Source organism: Drosophila montana, unplaced genomic scaffold (assembly GCF_035044405.1).
Source record: "Drosophila montana isolate Dmon_TW-CO22-7 unplaced genomic scaffold, ASM3504440v1 contig_1455_1, whole genome shotgun sequence".
Classification (NCBI taxonomy): Eukaryota; Metazoa; Arthropoda; class Insecta; order Diptera; family Drosophilidae; genus Drosophila; species Drosophila montana.
Window position 1 is genome coordinate 1413466 of NW_026996406.1, and position 16556 is coordinate 1430021.

At 40.4% G+C, this 16556-nt stretch overlaps 4 protein-coding genes across 4 annotated transcripts; 2 read left to right on the plus strand and 2 right to left on the minus strand.

Annotated features, from left to right (window-relative positions):
- Positions 1–3058: 3058 nt before the first annotated feature.
- On the minus strand, positions 3059–4490 carry Prdm13 (PR/SET domain 13). Its single transcript, XM_064688115.1, has 2 exons — positions 3923–4490; positions 3059–3858 (listed from the first exon to the last, which is right to left on the minus strand). Exons 1-2 carry the CDS (start codon positions 4488–4490, stop codon positions 3059–3061), a joined length of 1368 nt encoding a protein of 455 aa, XP_064544185.1.
- A 1686-nt stretch (positions 4491–6176) lies between these two features.
- Cpr65Az (Cuticular protein 65Az) lies at positions 6177–6986 on the minus strand. Its single transcript, XM_064688124.1, has 3 exons — positions 6887–6986; positions 6549–6781; positions 6177–6494 (listed from the first exon to the last, which is right to left on the minus strand). The coding sequence occupies exons 1-3, from the start codon at positions 6984–6986 to the stop codon at positions 6177–6179; spliced, it is 651 nt and encodes a 216-aa protein (XP_064544194.1).
- Positions 6987–12281: 5295 nt separating this feature from the next.
- On the plus strand, positions 12282–12765 carry Cpr65Ay (Cuticular protein 65Ay). The gene is made up of 3 exons (XM_064688135.1): positions 12282–12290; positions 12363–12451; positions 12519–12765. The coding sequence occupies exons 1-3, from the start codon at positions 12282–12284 to the stop codon at positions 12763–12765; spliced, it is 345 nt and encodes a 114-aa protein (XP_064544205.1).
- Positions 12766–14653: 1888 nt separating this feature from the next.
- Positions 14654–15332, plus strand: LOC135431981 (uncharacterized). Its single transcript, XM_064687416.1, has 2 exons — positions 14654–14891; positions 14964–15332. Exons 1-2 carry the CDS (start codon positions 14719–14721, stop codon positions 15139–15141), a joined length of 351 nt encoding a protein of 116 aa, XP_064543486.1. The 5' UTR covers positions 14654–14718; the 3' UTR covers positions 15142–15332.
- Positions 15333–16556: the final 1224 nt, after the last annotated feature.

The window sequence follows — 16556 nt, forward strand, 5'->3', positions numbered from 1 at the left end:
CGGATATAAAATTCACTTTAATCTCTACTATAAATAGAATCTGTAAATCCATTTGTAAACTATATGTAATATGCATAAGTAATTGCAAAATTGATTTTATTTTTGTCTTCCCTGCCCTCGACAACCAAAGCTTTATGTTTTATGTCTAATAACCAAGAACCGAGTCCTTCCCTCGTGCATATGCCTTACCTAATTATTGCATAATGTAAACTTCAATGAAAAACTTTCGAATTCAATCGGAAAGGGTTAACATGGAAAACGTGTAGATGATTAAGCGGAAGCATTGTTGTAAACCTTATAAGTAGAGATAGTTTTACTAACATACTGTGTGTCTTTTAAATCTTAAGCAAGCATTCACCTTGGACAAACTCTACAATACAATAAAAAGTATTCAGAGTATTTTGAATTTAAGCTGATTTACTAAAAAAACAAAAAACAAAAAAACTAAAATAAAGTAAAGAAATTGTAGACAAAGTCTTGTGCGCAGCTTTAAGCAATTTGTTAAAGTGCAAACAAATTGAAACTTAAACAATAAGTGAAAAATAAGAAAAAGAAACAGAAAATAATATTAATTAATTACCAAACGTCCAATGTTTTGCATGCGATCCATGCATAAACAAAACTAACAACAATTGTGAACATTAAAGTCTTCAAAAACAGTTTTGAGATCTGCTACTAAAAACACTTATACTCGTGCATACACTTGCATATTAATATTATTAATATATATACACGCATATATCTATATGTAAACAAATTAAGAGTGAAAAACAAAATAGAATTTGTACTTTATAACTTTTGTCTGTGTGTGTTCAGCAGTTCAGTATTTCAATTAAGCCAAGTTAATAAAATCCAAAATGTACTAAAACCCAGGTTTCCCATTGAAAACCAAAAAAAAAATCAAAAAAAAATAATCTACAATCATAAGCGTAGTTACAAGAAAAGAGCATTAGCAAAATTACAAAAAGCTTGAAAAAAAATTCGTAACTCTTTAATTCTTAAAAGATGAACAACCAGCGGGAACAACAACGATGAGCACGCAACTGTAATACAACCAAAACTTCATATATATATATACTATATACGAGTAAATTATACATACAAACCCCCTTCCCCCCTCCCCCTACATAAGATATACATATAATACATGCGTACATTTATTAAGGTAACTGTAATAAATGTTGTTAACACAACCCTTCAATTCCATAATCATATTTTGTTAATGCGAAATTGACAAAAAAAAAGAAAGTAAAGTAATGCTAACCGTAATTAGTAAATAGTAATAAACCGAACCCAAGTGTGCTTCATATAAGAATTTATGTTACGATTTTTACAATGCAATAAAAATTCCAATATTCCTCCCCTCATAAGCTAGTATGTACAATATATATATATACATATATATGTATGTATTCCCTAAATGTCTTAATTAAGTATTTACGATCGGTGTCTATGTAAACCCCATATAACGAGTAGAGACTTCAAAGCCAACACAAACGTATCGTCAAATATCCAAAATAAGTAAAGAAACAAAATTAGCTAAAACTTGCATACATATATATATATCTATAACGGTTTAACTATATATAAGTGCTTCAGTGATAAATGTTACACACACCCAAACCAACACACACACACACACACACACACACCATATTTGTATTATCATTCTTGCTGCTAAGTTTCTGATCTAGAGAAAAACAAAAACAAACTACTTGAAACAACCCCCAAGGGACACTCTGGAATAGATATTCCTTGAGGTAGTGCCTTAAAACTGTTTAAAAAGCGTGTGTTAAAACAAATTTTGTTTAAACTTTCAAAGACAAAAAAAAAAAAACAAGAAAAACAACAAAGAAATGTAATGTACTAGTTCCATTATCGAGAAACCACAATATATAGTTAACTTTATGCTCCGATCTATACTACATACATAACTATATTTAATATTATATACTTAACTTACCGTCGCATTTTATTTACCATATATACTACTCTATATGTAAATCTTGTATTTTGGACATGTTTTGCTCAACAGTTTTCTACCTGCACACACACACACACACACACACACATACACATACATACATGTATGTATACATAGTTAAGTACGATCTGCTTTGGCACAGCTAAATACATCATGTGATTGATTGCTTTGCTGTACCCCGTCAAATGTCTGAATGCCAAGTGGGAGAGAGAGAGAGTTAGAGAGTATTCATTTGGGGAATCCTGAATGTATTCATCTATTTATGTACACACTCACATATACATCATTATATGTACATGTGAGCGAGTATTAGCGTTTATTATCGAATAGAAAATACGATTTGTGCATTATTCGATGGAAATGCACCTTTGATTACGTATTAAAAATTGAATTGAATAAAGCGATTAAACAATTTGATTCATTTAGCGAGTCCTATTTTTATGTATTCTTTTCACATGTTAAATTTTTGGTATTACTTTAAGATCTATATGATTTACAAACATCCCAAGGCTATTTATGTATTATATCTATATATTTATATACAAGTGTTTTTTCTGACTAACTGGAACGAAGTCTTGGGATCGAACCCCCGCGATTATCTAATTCTTTCTTTCTTTTGTATCTGTTAATATCTGAGCTTTTTTTAATGCGACTCACCAATTGCCTGAGTCCATTCCCCTGGCTGCAGTTGGGAGTAGACAAATTGATGATTAAAACTTTAAGATAAATCTTAGCCAAGTCAAGATCGGAATTACCCCGATTATTACCCACTATGCATGCTTTTTTATACCAAATGTTGATCAAGTTTATCATCCACCTCTTTGCAAATTAAAAATAACGTATTTTTGAATATTGCCCTTCTTTGCGATTCTCATGAATTCGAGTAGGGCCCCTCTATCCCTCTGGGCACTGATTACTAGTAATTAAAAGCTTGAAATACCATAAAAAAACGAATCGTATATTTTATATTTAGATTCTCAGTTGTAAAATTGACCACATTTCCTCTTCCTCTTTCCTCTTCTCGTCCTATCACAGCCTTAAAGTGTTGATATATAAATAATCTGTGGCACGCCCTCAGCTATGACTGGGCATTCCACCGCCCGTTGTAGCTGCTGTGGCTGTTGTTGTTGCTGTTGTTGTGCTGCTTGTGGCATGTCGCGTCTCCATGTGCCGCTGCAGATCTCTGGCCCGGGCGAGCGTCTTGTGGCATATCTGACACTGAAAGCCCAGCTCCGGCTCAGCCCCAGCGACGTCCACGCCGCCGCCGCCGCCGCCGCTGGGCTGTGTCTGGAGATGGAGGCGCACGTGCTTGTTGAGATTGCTGGGATCACCGAAGGGACGCAGACAGAACTTGCACTTGAGCGGCTTGAAGCCCGTGTGTGTGCGTATGTGTATCTTGAGGCCATACTTGCGGGAGTAGACCTTGCCGCAGTAGATGCACAAATGGCCCTGCTTCGAGGCGCCCATATTGCTGACTATCGCCTCGATCTGGGCGGCCGCGTTCATCGGATGCGCCGACAGCGGTGCGCCCATCGCCATGGCCGGCAGGTACGAGGAGAGTGCACCCGGGGGCGGCGCCTGGCTAGGCAACGGCAGCGACTGCAGGGCATGGGCCATGGGTCGAAAGGCGGAGAAGCGGGTGGGCGGCGGCGGCGAACGATTGGGCGAAGCCGAGGATGTGGAAGAGGTTGCCGGCGTGGGTGACAATGTCATGCTGGTGCTGGGCGCACGTGCTGCCGACTTCAGTGCGTAATGCAAACGCATCCAGAGCAGATCCATAACGCTGCGACCGCAGCCGAGGGCCAGGTGTATCTTGAGCGGATGCGGCGTCTCAAAGGTCAGGTGGCACAGATGGCAGGTGTAGCGATTGTTGCCTAATCAACAAGAAATCTCCAATTAGCTTTGGGAAAAAAAATGTCTCGCTTTGTGTCGACTCACCCTGTATGTTGAGCGGCGTGAGGAAGGGTATGCCCATGAGCAGCACCAGCTCCTCGCCGAACCAGGCCACAATCTCATCCTCGCGCGCCACATCCCGCACCAGACGTATTCGCAACTGTCCCGCGTGCAGCTCGAACAGCGCATTGAAGCTGTAAATGTCCTCGGAGAGCTTGATCTGGCGCAACAGCGTCGCGGACAGCGCCAGCTCCCCATTGACCAGGCTGCAGTGGACACGGGCATCGCTGAGCGACGTGCCCGTGCCCCCCGTGCCCATCGAGCTGAGCAGCGCAGCCGTCGGCACGCCAGCCGAGCACGTGTCCTTGGGCGTGTACTGGGCCGTGTAGACGCCCGGCCGCAAGCTGCTCCGCGCTCGCTTAGGCGGAGCTTGGCCGGAACTTGTTGTTGTTGCTGTGGCTGCTCCTGTTGTTGTTGTCGTTGTTGATGTTGTTGTGCCGCCCGGGAGCAGCTGCTCGATGCGAAAGATCATGCTGTTGGCTCGCTTTTGGCCCTGTGCCTGTGCCGTTGTCTCATCCAGCTCCAGATTGTCGAGTTGGGACGTCGTGTGCATCGCTCGCGTTCGTAGACGATTCTGCGTTCCAATTGGAACTTACGCGCTGTTTTTATACAGGCGCGCAGCCTCCCCCCCGAGCGAACGCGTCCTGTTTGGATTTGTTACGGCTTGCAGTGTCAAAACACCGAAACTGGCGTCAAGTGCAAGAATTCCCAGCCAGCCACGGCCCAAGCTGACATTGCTACGCACTTTGCGACCATCTCGCTCGCTCGCTCGCAGCAACCAGCCCGACCGACCGACCGGGCATCCCTTTTGCCTGGTGTTGGTCCTGGTCCCGGTCCCGGTCTCGGTCTCGTTCCTGGTGCTGCGCGGCAAGTGCAACATCATGTACTCTGGCACTAAAGCACTAAGCACCAGGGCTAAGCGGGCCCCCTTTAGCAAGTGTGCGTATTCCTTTGCCTAATCCTCTCACACCCAATGCCCGGCTCTGCCCGGCACCCTTCGTCCTTTTTTCTTTTTGGCTTTTGGGCGAATGTTTTTAATTGAAATTAAACGATCGTTTGTTGTCCTTGTTCCTATTGTTGTTGTTGTTGCTGTAATGCCACCATATACAAATCGCATTCGCATCCCCTCTCTCCCCCCCTTTGCTGGCGACCCTTCCACCCTCTTTGATAATGCCTTAATATATTGGTGTGTATCGTTTTACTATTTGTGGTTTAGGGTGGGTCGTGATTTTCGACTGCCTGAGCGGCTTGCGGGCCAAAATGGGCCCAAGGCCGCACGAAATTTGAAATTCGACTTTCTGTAGAAGTTCTTGCTGATAAGGGGAAGTCGCTTTTATTTAGATGAAATTTGATTGAGCGATTCAGTAATATTAATAATATTAATATAGTATAATATAATATAATGTACAATAATATTGGTAATCCGAGTTCGAACCTCCGGCTAATCTATGGGATGTGGTAGGGATACGAAGGTCTAATAGTCTGTGCTATTAAAAAAGTAATTTTAACTATCAGCTGCATATATATTCATATATATTCATTCACAGGCTTAAAGCAGTCGATTGAATAGCGTAGTGAGCACGAAGTTAAGGGTTCAAGTCTTCGAGAAGATGAAATACAGAATATGCATGCAATTTTTTACTTCCCAAATTTCGACTTCGGCAAAACGTTTGATGAAGTTTGTGTGCAAGAAGGCAGTGTGCCTTGCGAGCCTGAGAAGTCGCTGGTTCTAATTTATATTTAATTTTAATCAATGAAAAAAAGGTTGGGAGTTTTTTCGACCCGACTGAGATCAGGTAACTGCTGCCAGCATTCTATATACTCTTTCTATGCAAAGGGCAAGCGCCCCTTTATTGCCTGGGCCCAAACCGCACAAGTTGCGAGTGCGCTCCTGTGCTGTGTAAAATATGCTACGACACTAATGTTTTCATCATTGCAAAGCCAGCAACCCCGCCGCTAATATGAGGCTATGCGATCAACAGGACAAGGCGAAAAACATGTGTTGCCAGTCACACAGTCACAGACGCGCAGGGTTGCGTGTGCCAAGGGGGGTGAGGGGGGGGGGGATGGGTTTGAGCAGCCCTTAAGTAAAGTGAGCCAAAGGCAGAGGCAGAGGCACGGAAACAGACACCTGGCTCAAGCCAATTTCAGTTTGGTGTTTGCTTGTTTAAAATAAGTGGGCCAAGACCTGTTGTTGAAAGCCGCGTTTATTGCCATTTGTTTTTTTGTTGCCGTTTAATTACTTTCTGCGATAGGCGTAGCCACCGCCGCCGCCGCCTCCACCTTGATCGTCGCAATCATGACAGCCGCCGCTGGCGGCCAGCTTATCGAGTGCCTCCTGTATCTCGACGGGTATGGGCGGCGGTGTGGGCAGATGATCGCCCTGCGGCTGGAAACCGTTCTCGTCCGCAATGTAGGTCAACGAGATGCTCTGACCCTCGGGACTGCTGTAGGAGAAGGAGCCCTCGGCCACCTGTGCCTCGGCGCCCTCGACGCCAGCGTTTTTCAAATAGCCCATCTCCTCGGCCTGGATGCCATTGCCCGTTTCATATTCGTACTTGCAAGGATTGAATAGATGAGAATTGCAGGAGGTTAAATCCACTTTACTTACCTTGTAGGAGCCATCGGTGTTCACTTTGGACTCAAGCTTGATAATGGGAATGCTTTCACCACCACCACCACCTGGTGCACCGCCGCCACCACCCGAGGGCGGCAAATAGTTCTGATTAGTCGGTGGAGGTCCATAGCTGTCGCGAGGCGGAGCAGGTGGCGCTGGCGGTGGCTTCCTGGGCGGCGCTCCATAAGCTGGTTTCGGCGCAGGCGCAGCTGGTGGTGGTTTCGGTGCTCCATAGCTGCTGCTGGGTGGCTTCGGGGCTCCGTAGCTGGGGCTGGGTGGTTTCGGGGCTCCGTAGCTGGTGCTGGGTTGTCTAGGTGCTCCATAGCTGCCGCTGGGTGGTGCAGGCGGTCGTGGCGGCTTAGGAGCTGGTGGACGCGCACTCGGATAACCCGCCGGCTCCGCTGCCACCAGGCTGCCCAAGCAGATGAGCATAACAATCAATAATGTTCTCCGTACCATATCGCTTTCTAACTGTTGCAGCTGACCGTTCGACGCTGGCCTTTTATATGGCCAACAATTGCATTTGACCACAACCTGTTGCACCCGGGGGTCAGTCACGTGCGTGGATACAAATTGCATTTGAAAATGAAAACCGAAAACTGGGCCAATGCGACTACACTGCTCGAAGTTGAAGAGAACTCTTGCAGCATAAGATATTATAGATTTTTAAATTATAAAAATTAGTAATTAATATATTATTTTTGGGCGAAGGCAAATTTGTTTCGATCTGTGGATGGGCTCATTGTGGTCAACAAAACCACAAAAGTGTGATCGTAGCCATGTAATCTTAACATGTCAACGTATTGTTAATATCGCCCTACTATACGATTCTCATTAATTCAAATATGACTTATAAGAGGGTAATACATGAATTTCGACCATTAACAAAAATTCAAACCACGTTAAAATCTGTTGAGTTTTGACCGAGTTATGGGGGTGGAAAATTTCGACCTGTGTCTATATTGGATATTTGAGGGTACCATTTGTACATGAATTTCGACCAAAAATAATGTTGCCAGATTTTGATGCAAAATTGATCTAGAGGCCAAACCATGAACAAAAATCAAAACCTTATAAAAATCGGGTGAGTTTTGACCGAGTTATGGGGGTGGGAAATTTCGACCTATGTCTATATAGGATATTTGAGGGTATCCTTTTCACATGAATTTCGACCAAATATAATGCTGCCAGGTTTAGATGCACAATTGATCTAGAGGCCAAACCATGAACAAAAATCAAAACCTTATAAAAATCGGGTGAGTTTTGACCGAGTTATGGGGGTGGGAAATTTCGACCTATGTCTATATAGGATATTTGAGGGTATCCTTTCCACATGAATTTCGACCAAATATAATGATTCCAGGTTTAGATGCAAAATTGATGTAGAGGTCAAACCATGAACAAAAATCAAAACCTTATAAAAATCGGGTGAGTTTTGACCGAGTTATGGGGGTGGGAAATTTCGACCTGTGTCTATATAGGATATTTGAGGGTACCATTTGTACATGAATTTCGACCAAAAATAATGTTGCCAGATTTTGATGCAAAATTGATCTAGAGGCTAAACCATGAACAAAAATCTAAACCACGTGAATATCGGTTGAGTTTTGACCGAGTTATGGGGGTGGGAAATTTCGACCTGTGTCTATATAGGATATTTGAGGGTACCATTTGTACATGAATTTCGACCATAAATAATGTTGCCATATTTTGATGCAAAATTGATCTAGAGGCTAAACCATGAACAAAAATCTAAACCACGTGAATATCGGTTGAGTTTTGACCGAGTTATGGGGTGGGAAATTTCGACCTGTGTCTATATAGGATATTTGAGGGTACCATTTGTACATGAATTTCTACCAAAAATAATGTTGCCAGATATTGATGCAAAATTGATCTAGAGCCCAAACCATGAACAAAAATCAAAACCTTATAAAAATCGGGTGAGTTTTGACCGAGTTATGGGGGTGGGAAATTTCGACCTATGTCTATATAGGATATTTGAGGGTACCATTTGTACATGAATTTCTACCAAAAATAATGTTGCCAGATTTTGATGCAAAATTGATCTAGAGGCTAAACCATGAACAAAAATCTAAACCACGTGAATATCGGTTGAGTTTTGACCGAGTTATGGGGGTGGGAAATTTTGACCTATGTCTATATAGGATATGTATATATGTATGTATGTATGGGTTTATGTAGTAATGTATGTATGTAACTACGAATATGTGCAAACCAAATTAAATTTCCGTTGTGCAGCCAATGAAAAATAAGGTTCTTTTAAATGCCTTACTATGCGATTCTCATGATTCCATCCATATAAGGCCGGCAGGTTTTCATGCTCTTATTGCAAGTTGCGTTGTCAATGTTAATAGGTTTATTTGTACTCGAACTCTAATTTAAATTTACTGTCTTGTTTTTTCCTGCTTTACTCTACATAAGTAACTCTTCTTTCTTTTTTCTTTCAGGAATATGATTGATGTAGCTGTGTATTTTTGGGTAAGTGCACATTTGGAAACATCTTTTTAAAAATTATATTATCTTCTACTAAATTATATTTCAACTGAAAAAGCTTGGGAAATTGGATAAAAGACCTTTTATTTTTATGATATTTAAGGCCAAAAAAAAAATAATAAAAAATTTAATTACGAAAAAGATTATAATATTGTACTCAAAAGAGAATAGGACATTCTAAAAGTCCCAAAGAGAGACTTTACCTTTTTTTTATGTTAGCTTCTTATCTAAGGATAGTTTGTGTAACACAAAAATTACAGCCCAATTGCTAATTCGAACAAATGATTAAATTCTAACAAATCGAGTATAGAATTCGGGCTACAACAGAAAATCTTACAGTTCCGCAACTAATCGCTAAAAACAACAAAACCAGGCCAGGCCGCAAACAAAACTTTTTTAATTCAAAGGCAATATTCGGCAAGGGCCAGGGAGAGGTAGAGGGAGGGGGATGGTGCAGTTAAGGATCAGGCACGGCACAGGCAACACCTGCAGCAGCAACCCCCCCCGTGTGTGTGTGTGTGCGCACACTCATCTAATGCACTTTGCCTGTCCTTACCCAAAAAAAAAAGAAGAAAGATAAGGGGGGAGGGGGGGGGGTGCTAAGCCCCTGGCGAACAGTGCGGAGTTGTCGGCTTTAGTCAATCGTCTATTAACTTTTTGCCGAACCACCTTCATCATTTGCCAGCTCCGGCTGTGATGCCGCTAATATTGCCGCATGCCAGGGTGGTCGTCCGTCGTCCTGGCATCGAGCCGAGCCTAGCTAATGGCAATGTTGTTGCCAGCTTGTTCTACTTGTAATGTGCTGGCGCGCAGCTGACGGATTCCCAGGCTCTGTGGATTTTTGAACCTGTTCGATAGCGTCAGCTGTTGCCAGTTGCTGTGCCACCAAGCAACCACCAACCAGGCCAGCTCAGCCACCAAGCAACCAATCCCTGCCAATCCCGGCCAATCCCGGCCAATCCACCAACTAACCACCACCGCACACCCGTTTCGCTGGCTCGCACCAAACGCTGCACCGGCTGCCTAAACCAACAATTGTCGCTCCCCGTCCACCGATTTTGCAGATTTCCATCTACGCATCCGGTGGTCATTTCGCTACGCACCCATTGCGCATATTTCGCGCCCGCATTTGCCAAAACCAAACCCAACACAACCGGGAAAATCTCAAATTCATAAAGTGCATTTTGACAGAGCGCAACGATCTAATTGCGATTCCTGTCGCTTGTCGACCGCTGAATATTAGCCGAGTCCTCGATGGCTTAGGGGTTCTTCAGCCTCAGTCCGGTCCGATTAAGTTCTTCAGCACGCCTAAATAAACATTTAGATGCAGACTCTTTGATAAATTATCCGCAGCCCACATTGACAGCCCGAATAGATGTGCATGTGTGTTTCTCAATCACGGGAGCCGTAGCAACTGTTGACTAGGCTAGTTTCACTAAGCGGGGTTCATCAAAGTTTAACTAAAACGAGAAGTAAGCATATCTTTGTTATGCCGAAGATCTAATACCCTTATGAGAATCTCGTAAATAATACTAAAGCTCTTTTGTAAAATAAAGCTAAGTTGTAAAATATAATATTTTGCCATGATATAACCTTCATTTAGATCGATAGATAGATAGTAGTCTGATCCGACATATGTATTTCCTGCAACAGAAAGTCGGACCTATGCAAAGCTAAAAGACGCTAGCTTTAAAACTGAGAGACTAGTTCGCATAGAAACATACAGTCGGATAGTCAGAGATATGGCTATATCGACTCGACTGTTGATGTTGATATAGAATATATATACTTTATGGGGTCGGAGATGTCTTCTTCTATGCGTTACACATTTCATAACATAATTATAATTACCTCTGCAAGCGTATAAAAAAAAAGTTTTGAATATTGCCCTCCTTTGCGCTTCTCATGAATTCAAGTACGGCATATATATCCCTCTGGGCACTGATTATCTACTAGTTATTAAAGGTTTGGAAAACCATAAACAACGAATCGTATATTTTAGATTTAGATTCTCAGTTTGAACAGGATTTGAATTCCAAATTACACCTTACTATATATGATTGAAATCGATTTGTAGACATAACTCAAGAGTTATAAGAAATAAACCAAATTATGGGTTTTCGTATGGTATATGCAGATTTAAAATAGTTCACGTTTTGGATAAATTATAGACAATATATAAATTATATTCAATAACAAAAATCTTGTTAGATACTTTCCTTATTTTAGAGCTATGGCCTTTAGTATATATAGACTTGCCATATATAAGCCCTGAAAATATATTGATGATCGGACTATAAGCACCGAAGTTAATCAAGACTGCATTTCCTCATACATGGTGTGGGGCAAAGGGAAAAAGAAGCTCAGAGGTGTTTGTTCGTGCGTATGTTTGTGTAAAGAAGAAAGCTGTGGTTAGGGTATCTCCTAGTCAGGCACTCCCAATTAGACCAGTCTTAACTATTTTGAGAAGGAATTCTATACATATTTTGATTAATACAGTTGTTACATATATATAAATACATAAATATTTAAAATAATAATTAAATACTATTAAAATACTATTTCGGCTTCTAAAATGTTAAAAAAGATGAGTACATGATATTTTCACAAAAAAGAAAAGAAGCAAAATAAAAAAAATAGTTGAACAAAAGCATTTTAAATGCAGAATCTGGTTTCTGTTTAATATCAGTTTCAAGGCTTCAAAAGTTTATTGGGGCTTAAATCATATTGCACCATCTATTAAATTTAGAATTTGAGTAAAGAAAAAACAAAGCGAAAGTTTGTCCAATGAGCGCAACACAATGTTTTAATACTCGAGCTGAATTTATTGATCGTATAGCTAGAGATGATTTAATTTAAAGTTTAAATACGACAAGAACCCGCTTCAAATGTTGTAGTTAGCTTTCTTCATATGTTGTTGTTGTTGTTGTTGTGGCGTTTTTTTTTGGCTCCGGCTTAGAACAAAAGTTGGGCCATAAACTATGACGCAATCTCATGGTTTGACTAAGGCTTGCCGCTCAGATATTTGTTTTGGTTATCTTTTAGACTTATTTCGGCTGATTTGCTCATCTGAGCCGCTGGCGCAGCCCATCTGGCTTTAGTTGGCATCAAGAAACGCAGACGAGCAGAGGCTGAGAATTAGAAATAGCTCTTGAAAGACAGTAAAAGTTATTTAATATTATTATAATTGAATTATTTAATACAATTGCAATGAAATTGGTAAGTAAATAAAATTGACAAATTGTGCGTTATTTTCTTTTAGTTATTAACTAATTTTTTTTTCATGTACAGTTGCCACTCGGTTTGTTGTTGCTGTCGCTGGCTTTGGCTGCGGCTGCGCCCGTGGAGGATGAGGAACGCGAGGAGGAGCTGCATTTTGGGTAAGCTCCACACACATATTCCCAGCATAGCAGCATATTCCTAATATATAGACCAACTGCTGCATAGCTTTCAGACAGAGAACGGCTATCAGCGCTCGGAGGATATTACCTACAAGGTGAAAGTGCATCCCGATCTGGAGACAACCGAGCAGCCGAACGGGGAGCAGACCCAAAAGCCTGTGGAATATCGGGGCGGCTATAGCTTCATATCCGCGGACGGCTATGAGTACAAGGTGCTCTATAAGGCGAACAAGAACGGATTTCAGCCGTATGTGACGGCACACAAGGTGAAAACGGCAGGGGATAAGGCTTAGAATGTACTTAAATCTTTATTGTGATCAATTTAAAATAAAAGCATGATAATTAGTCGTAAATCTATATGCAAATCTATACATATGTATAGAAGAGTTTGTCTTGACTGAAGCTTTGGGTCGAAAAAGGCGGAGTTGAGCTAAAACCAACTATTTCAAATCGTTATCAAAATGGTTATACAGCAACAAAAATTACGCTGCCACATAATTATATTTTGCAAATATGACGTCATGAGCCTGTTTGGCGTCGGTGTCTCCGCGTTGAACTAGTAAGAAAAAATCAGCGGCTCAAATTCAACAAAATTTGATTGATTTGCATACAAGTTTATTATTCACCAAGAAAAAAATTTAAAAAAAATTGTAGAATAATAAGCAAGGAAATGGAAAATGAATGGTTTTTTACCATAATACTCTTTCAATTTAATTCTGCCTTTATTGTTTTTTTTTGTTAACTAACCATACAAACTATAGATGGGACAGCTAGAACAAAACTTTGCAGCCATTCATTTTTTGTACATCAGGTCCCCCGACTGATACATTTTAATTGTCTTTAGAAATTAATGAGAGAGCTGTGAGAGCACTGCCAAAGCAGTTTCCTGTAGTGGAAGCGAAATAAAAACATCTGCTGTGTTCTATCACACAAAGCAAATGGCTCTCTCACTCTCTTGCTCTCTGAACAAGAGAGCGAGTTTTGCAGCCGAACAAAAACGAAGTCGACGGGGGACCTGAACTACAGAAAATGAATGGCTAACTGTTTTTGTTCTAACTGTCCCATCTATGTTTTGTATGACGAGCAATTTCTGACAGTATATACTAACTTTATTATGACATATTGTGTATTCAGAAATCTTCGTCTGTTCAACAAACAATTGAAGTTCGTTGAATTTTCAATGAACCTATACAAATTAGTTACTTAAATGGTTTGTGCATTTAACAGGCGATCGATTTTTAGTTTTGTGGATCATTTCGGGGCTTAAAGAACCAATAACAAGGCTTACATACTATTGGATCACGTCGCTGCGATGTGAATAGTCAAAATTCTCAATTATTTAAATATAAGATGTCCTATTCCCTGAGATCGATATGCCAAATTGTTGATGAGTTATGAGTTAATATACCCTATTCGTAAGTTTATACTCTTACACAGTATAAAAAGCTTTCAGTTTACAAAGCGCGACTTAAAAGCTCGAAAATTGTGGTTGCTGAAAATGCTAAGCTTTAAGCGTTAAGCTTCGCTGAGAGAGCATTTGATTAATGGATCTGTGATTACTAAGCTGTTGTCATTGTAGCGGGCATATAGGCTAGGTGAACCTGTTTGTAACTTTTGTTGTTGCACATATACCAGTCTTCTTTATAAATATATCGCTTTAAATTCCAATAAATTAAGTAGCGTATTTTAAGCACATTAAAAAAAGCTTTTAAGTTTACACAAAGCTTTTTAAGCACATAAATAATTGGTATATACGATCCGTACGAACTCTGCCGTTGTTAGGGCATTTGGTGCTGCGGCTAGCTCAGTTTTTGTGTGTTTTGTTTATGAATGATTTGTGGTTTGTTTTTGTACAACATGTAAGCCCCCCGCATTGCTTATGTTATAGGGCATTGAGAGCGTCGGAAAAGCTTTTCTTTGATGTGTTATGTTTCTTAAATGGTTTTTTAACTCAACATGCAGCGGTTGTATGTGATGTATGTTGGCTGTCTTGAATTTGTTGTTGTTTGTCTATTATTTGGTTTTTTCTTTGGCTGCTTTCCTTATGCAAATACAAAAGTAAACTGGACGGCAATGGATGAAGCAATCGTGTTACCAGCACCTCCGGGCTTACTCAGCGCTTTTTTTGGTTTTGGCTTTTGGTTTGGCCTCGTCGCGAACATAATGTGTGCCCCATGATGAGCAGTGAGTTTGGCTTCAATTCACAGCCAGCTGTGAGGGCCGACGGTTGCAACTGTGAACACACGATGTCAATTATAAGCAGGTGTCTGCTGCTGCTGCTGCTCGCCAGTGTTCTTTGTGGCAGAGAGAACGGCGCCATCGCCTCATATGCACCTGGCACCGTGCTGGACATTCAGCTGGGCGATGTGATTATCGAACAGTTCAGCTATATACCCACGCGTCAGGGCTACGAGTTCGGGTAAGCTGGAGCTGTAGAGGTGCAGCGGCAAGCGGCAAGCGAAATGTGGTCTCTAATTCTGAACTCTTTCAGTTATACGCTGCCAAATGGCACACATCGCGATGAGGTGGGCGAGCTGATCAATGATCGCTCCACGCCTGAGGATATACAGAATGCCAACAATTTTGCCCGAAACGCTCGACCCTCGCGTCGTCCGGGTCTCAAGAATCGCAAATTGTCACCGAAATCTTTGTCATCGCTGGCTGGCTGAGTTTCTCATTTGTTTTGTTTTTTATTTAGACTTAGCTCAAGGCAAGACTTTGAGGTTTTCCCCAGTTTTAGGCAAGTTTGTGTTAATGTTTGTTCTACGTATTAGTTTAGGTGCTTTTTCTATGGTTTCCGATTAGAGTTAAATTAAAACAAAATGCAATTCAATAAAATAATTGAAAGACGATAAACAAATCTGTACTAGTGTCAATATCTAAAGTAAATCAAGTGCGGATTATAGTTGGATAATATTTCATTGGAAATGATCAGTTTACTGAGATTTAAAGTAGAATCGTCTATCGTTTGGCTAATAATAATTAATCAACAACAAAACAAAACAAACCGATTCGCATAACTGATCATAAACTTACTGGCAGACAACTTGTTAGAAAAAGTGTTTGAATGAAGTGACTTTTCAAAACATTTTTAAATATTTAATTTATATATATTTTGTGTCATTTTATATGATCGTGTGTGGCTAAGAGAGGCCGGAAGCAATTAAGAGCTTAGTCGTTGACTAGTTGGCTTTTCAGACCAAAATTGAAATTAATAATTTTAATTTTGAGTTTAAATGAACTGCGCTCATAAGAATTGTCGATCATCCATATCTGGAGAAAATGGTCATACGACTAGACTCTTGAAAACTGCATTATAAATCTATTGATATATATATATGTATATATATATATAAACAACAATTTCTCGTGACTTATTCACTAAACGAGAAGCATTACGAGGTTAAGAGCCTTTTTTGAGCGTAACATGGTTTGGATAATATTTAATCTTCAAATGAGCGAAGAAGTTCGTCAAAGTTTGACTAAAAGAACATCAACGTGATATATTCTTGACTAAGGTGTTTAAGAGTCGAACTAACAAGCGTGAGGTTGCCGTTTCCAATTCAAAAGTTATTTTCAATTTTCTAACTTGTTATTGTAAATAATTATTATTTACAAAAAGTTAAAATAATAGGATGTATTTTATTCTTTTTAGCCGGGCGACGTCGGGCAATTTTTCTAGTATTGCGTATAAATTTGTATATACATACAAACATATTTTTTTACGTAAAAACAATCAGGGCTTGGCGTCAAGCTATCCCATACTTTGGCGCTGAGCGTGAAATTTATATAATTTTTAACTGCATACTCTTGTGCTTGGTTTTTTGAGAAGCTGCAAATATATAAATTTGTTTGCAAATCGTAAACTCCAACTTAATCAAATTCTTGCAGATGTTCAAAAGCAATAGTGCGTTAGAATAGCAAGCATCTGCCTTATGGATTTTCATTGAATATTCTAAGGCTGCAGAACATGAACTTCCTTTGGATCTAAGGACATTATGATATTCCTTGGTTTGAGTTGAATCCTGAACATTTTTTAAATGCCAATCGATAGTTCTGCTCGCTGGGTGCATAAGAAGGTATG

Excerpts from the sequence above, each read along its gene's own strand:
- Prdm13 (XM_064688115.1), bottom strand. The coding sequence starts at position 4,490 with ATGCACACGACGTCCCAACTCGACAATCTGGAGCTGGATGAGACAACG. Across the intron at positions 3,859-3,922 it reads CACGCCGCTCAACATACAGG|GCAACAATCGCTACACCTGC; the intron begins GTGAGTCGACAC and ends CTTGTTGATTAG.
- Cpr65Az (XM_064688124.1), bottom strand. The coding sequence starts at position 6,986 with ATGCTCATCTGCTTGGGCAGCCTGGTGGCAGCGGAGCCGGCGGGTTAT. Across the intron at positions 6,782-6,886 it reads ACGACCGCCTGCACCACCCA|CACCGAAACCACCACCAGCT; the intron begins GCGGCAGCTATG and ends GCAGCTATGGAG. Across the intron at positions 6,495-6,548 it reads ACACCGATGGCTCCTACAAG|TACGAATATGAAACGGGCAA; the intron begins GTAAGTAAAGTG and ends AATCCTTGCAAG.
- Cpr65Ay (XM_064688135.1), top strand. Across the intron at positions 12,452-12,518 it reads GAGGAGGAGCTGCATTTTGG|CTTTCAGACAGAGAACGGCT; the intron begins GTAAGCTCCACA and ends ACTGCTGCATAG.
- LOC135431981 (XM_064687416.1), top strand. The coding sequence starts at position 14,719 with ATGTCAATTATAAGCAGGTGTCTGCTGCTGCTGCTGCTCGCCAGTGTT. Across the intron at positions 14,892-14,963 it reads CGTCAGGGCTACGAGTTCGG|TTATACGCTGCCAAATGGCA; the intron begins GTAAGCTGGAGC and ends GAACTCTTTCAG.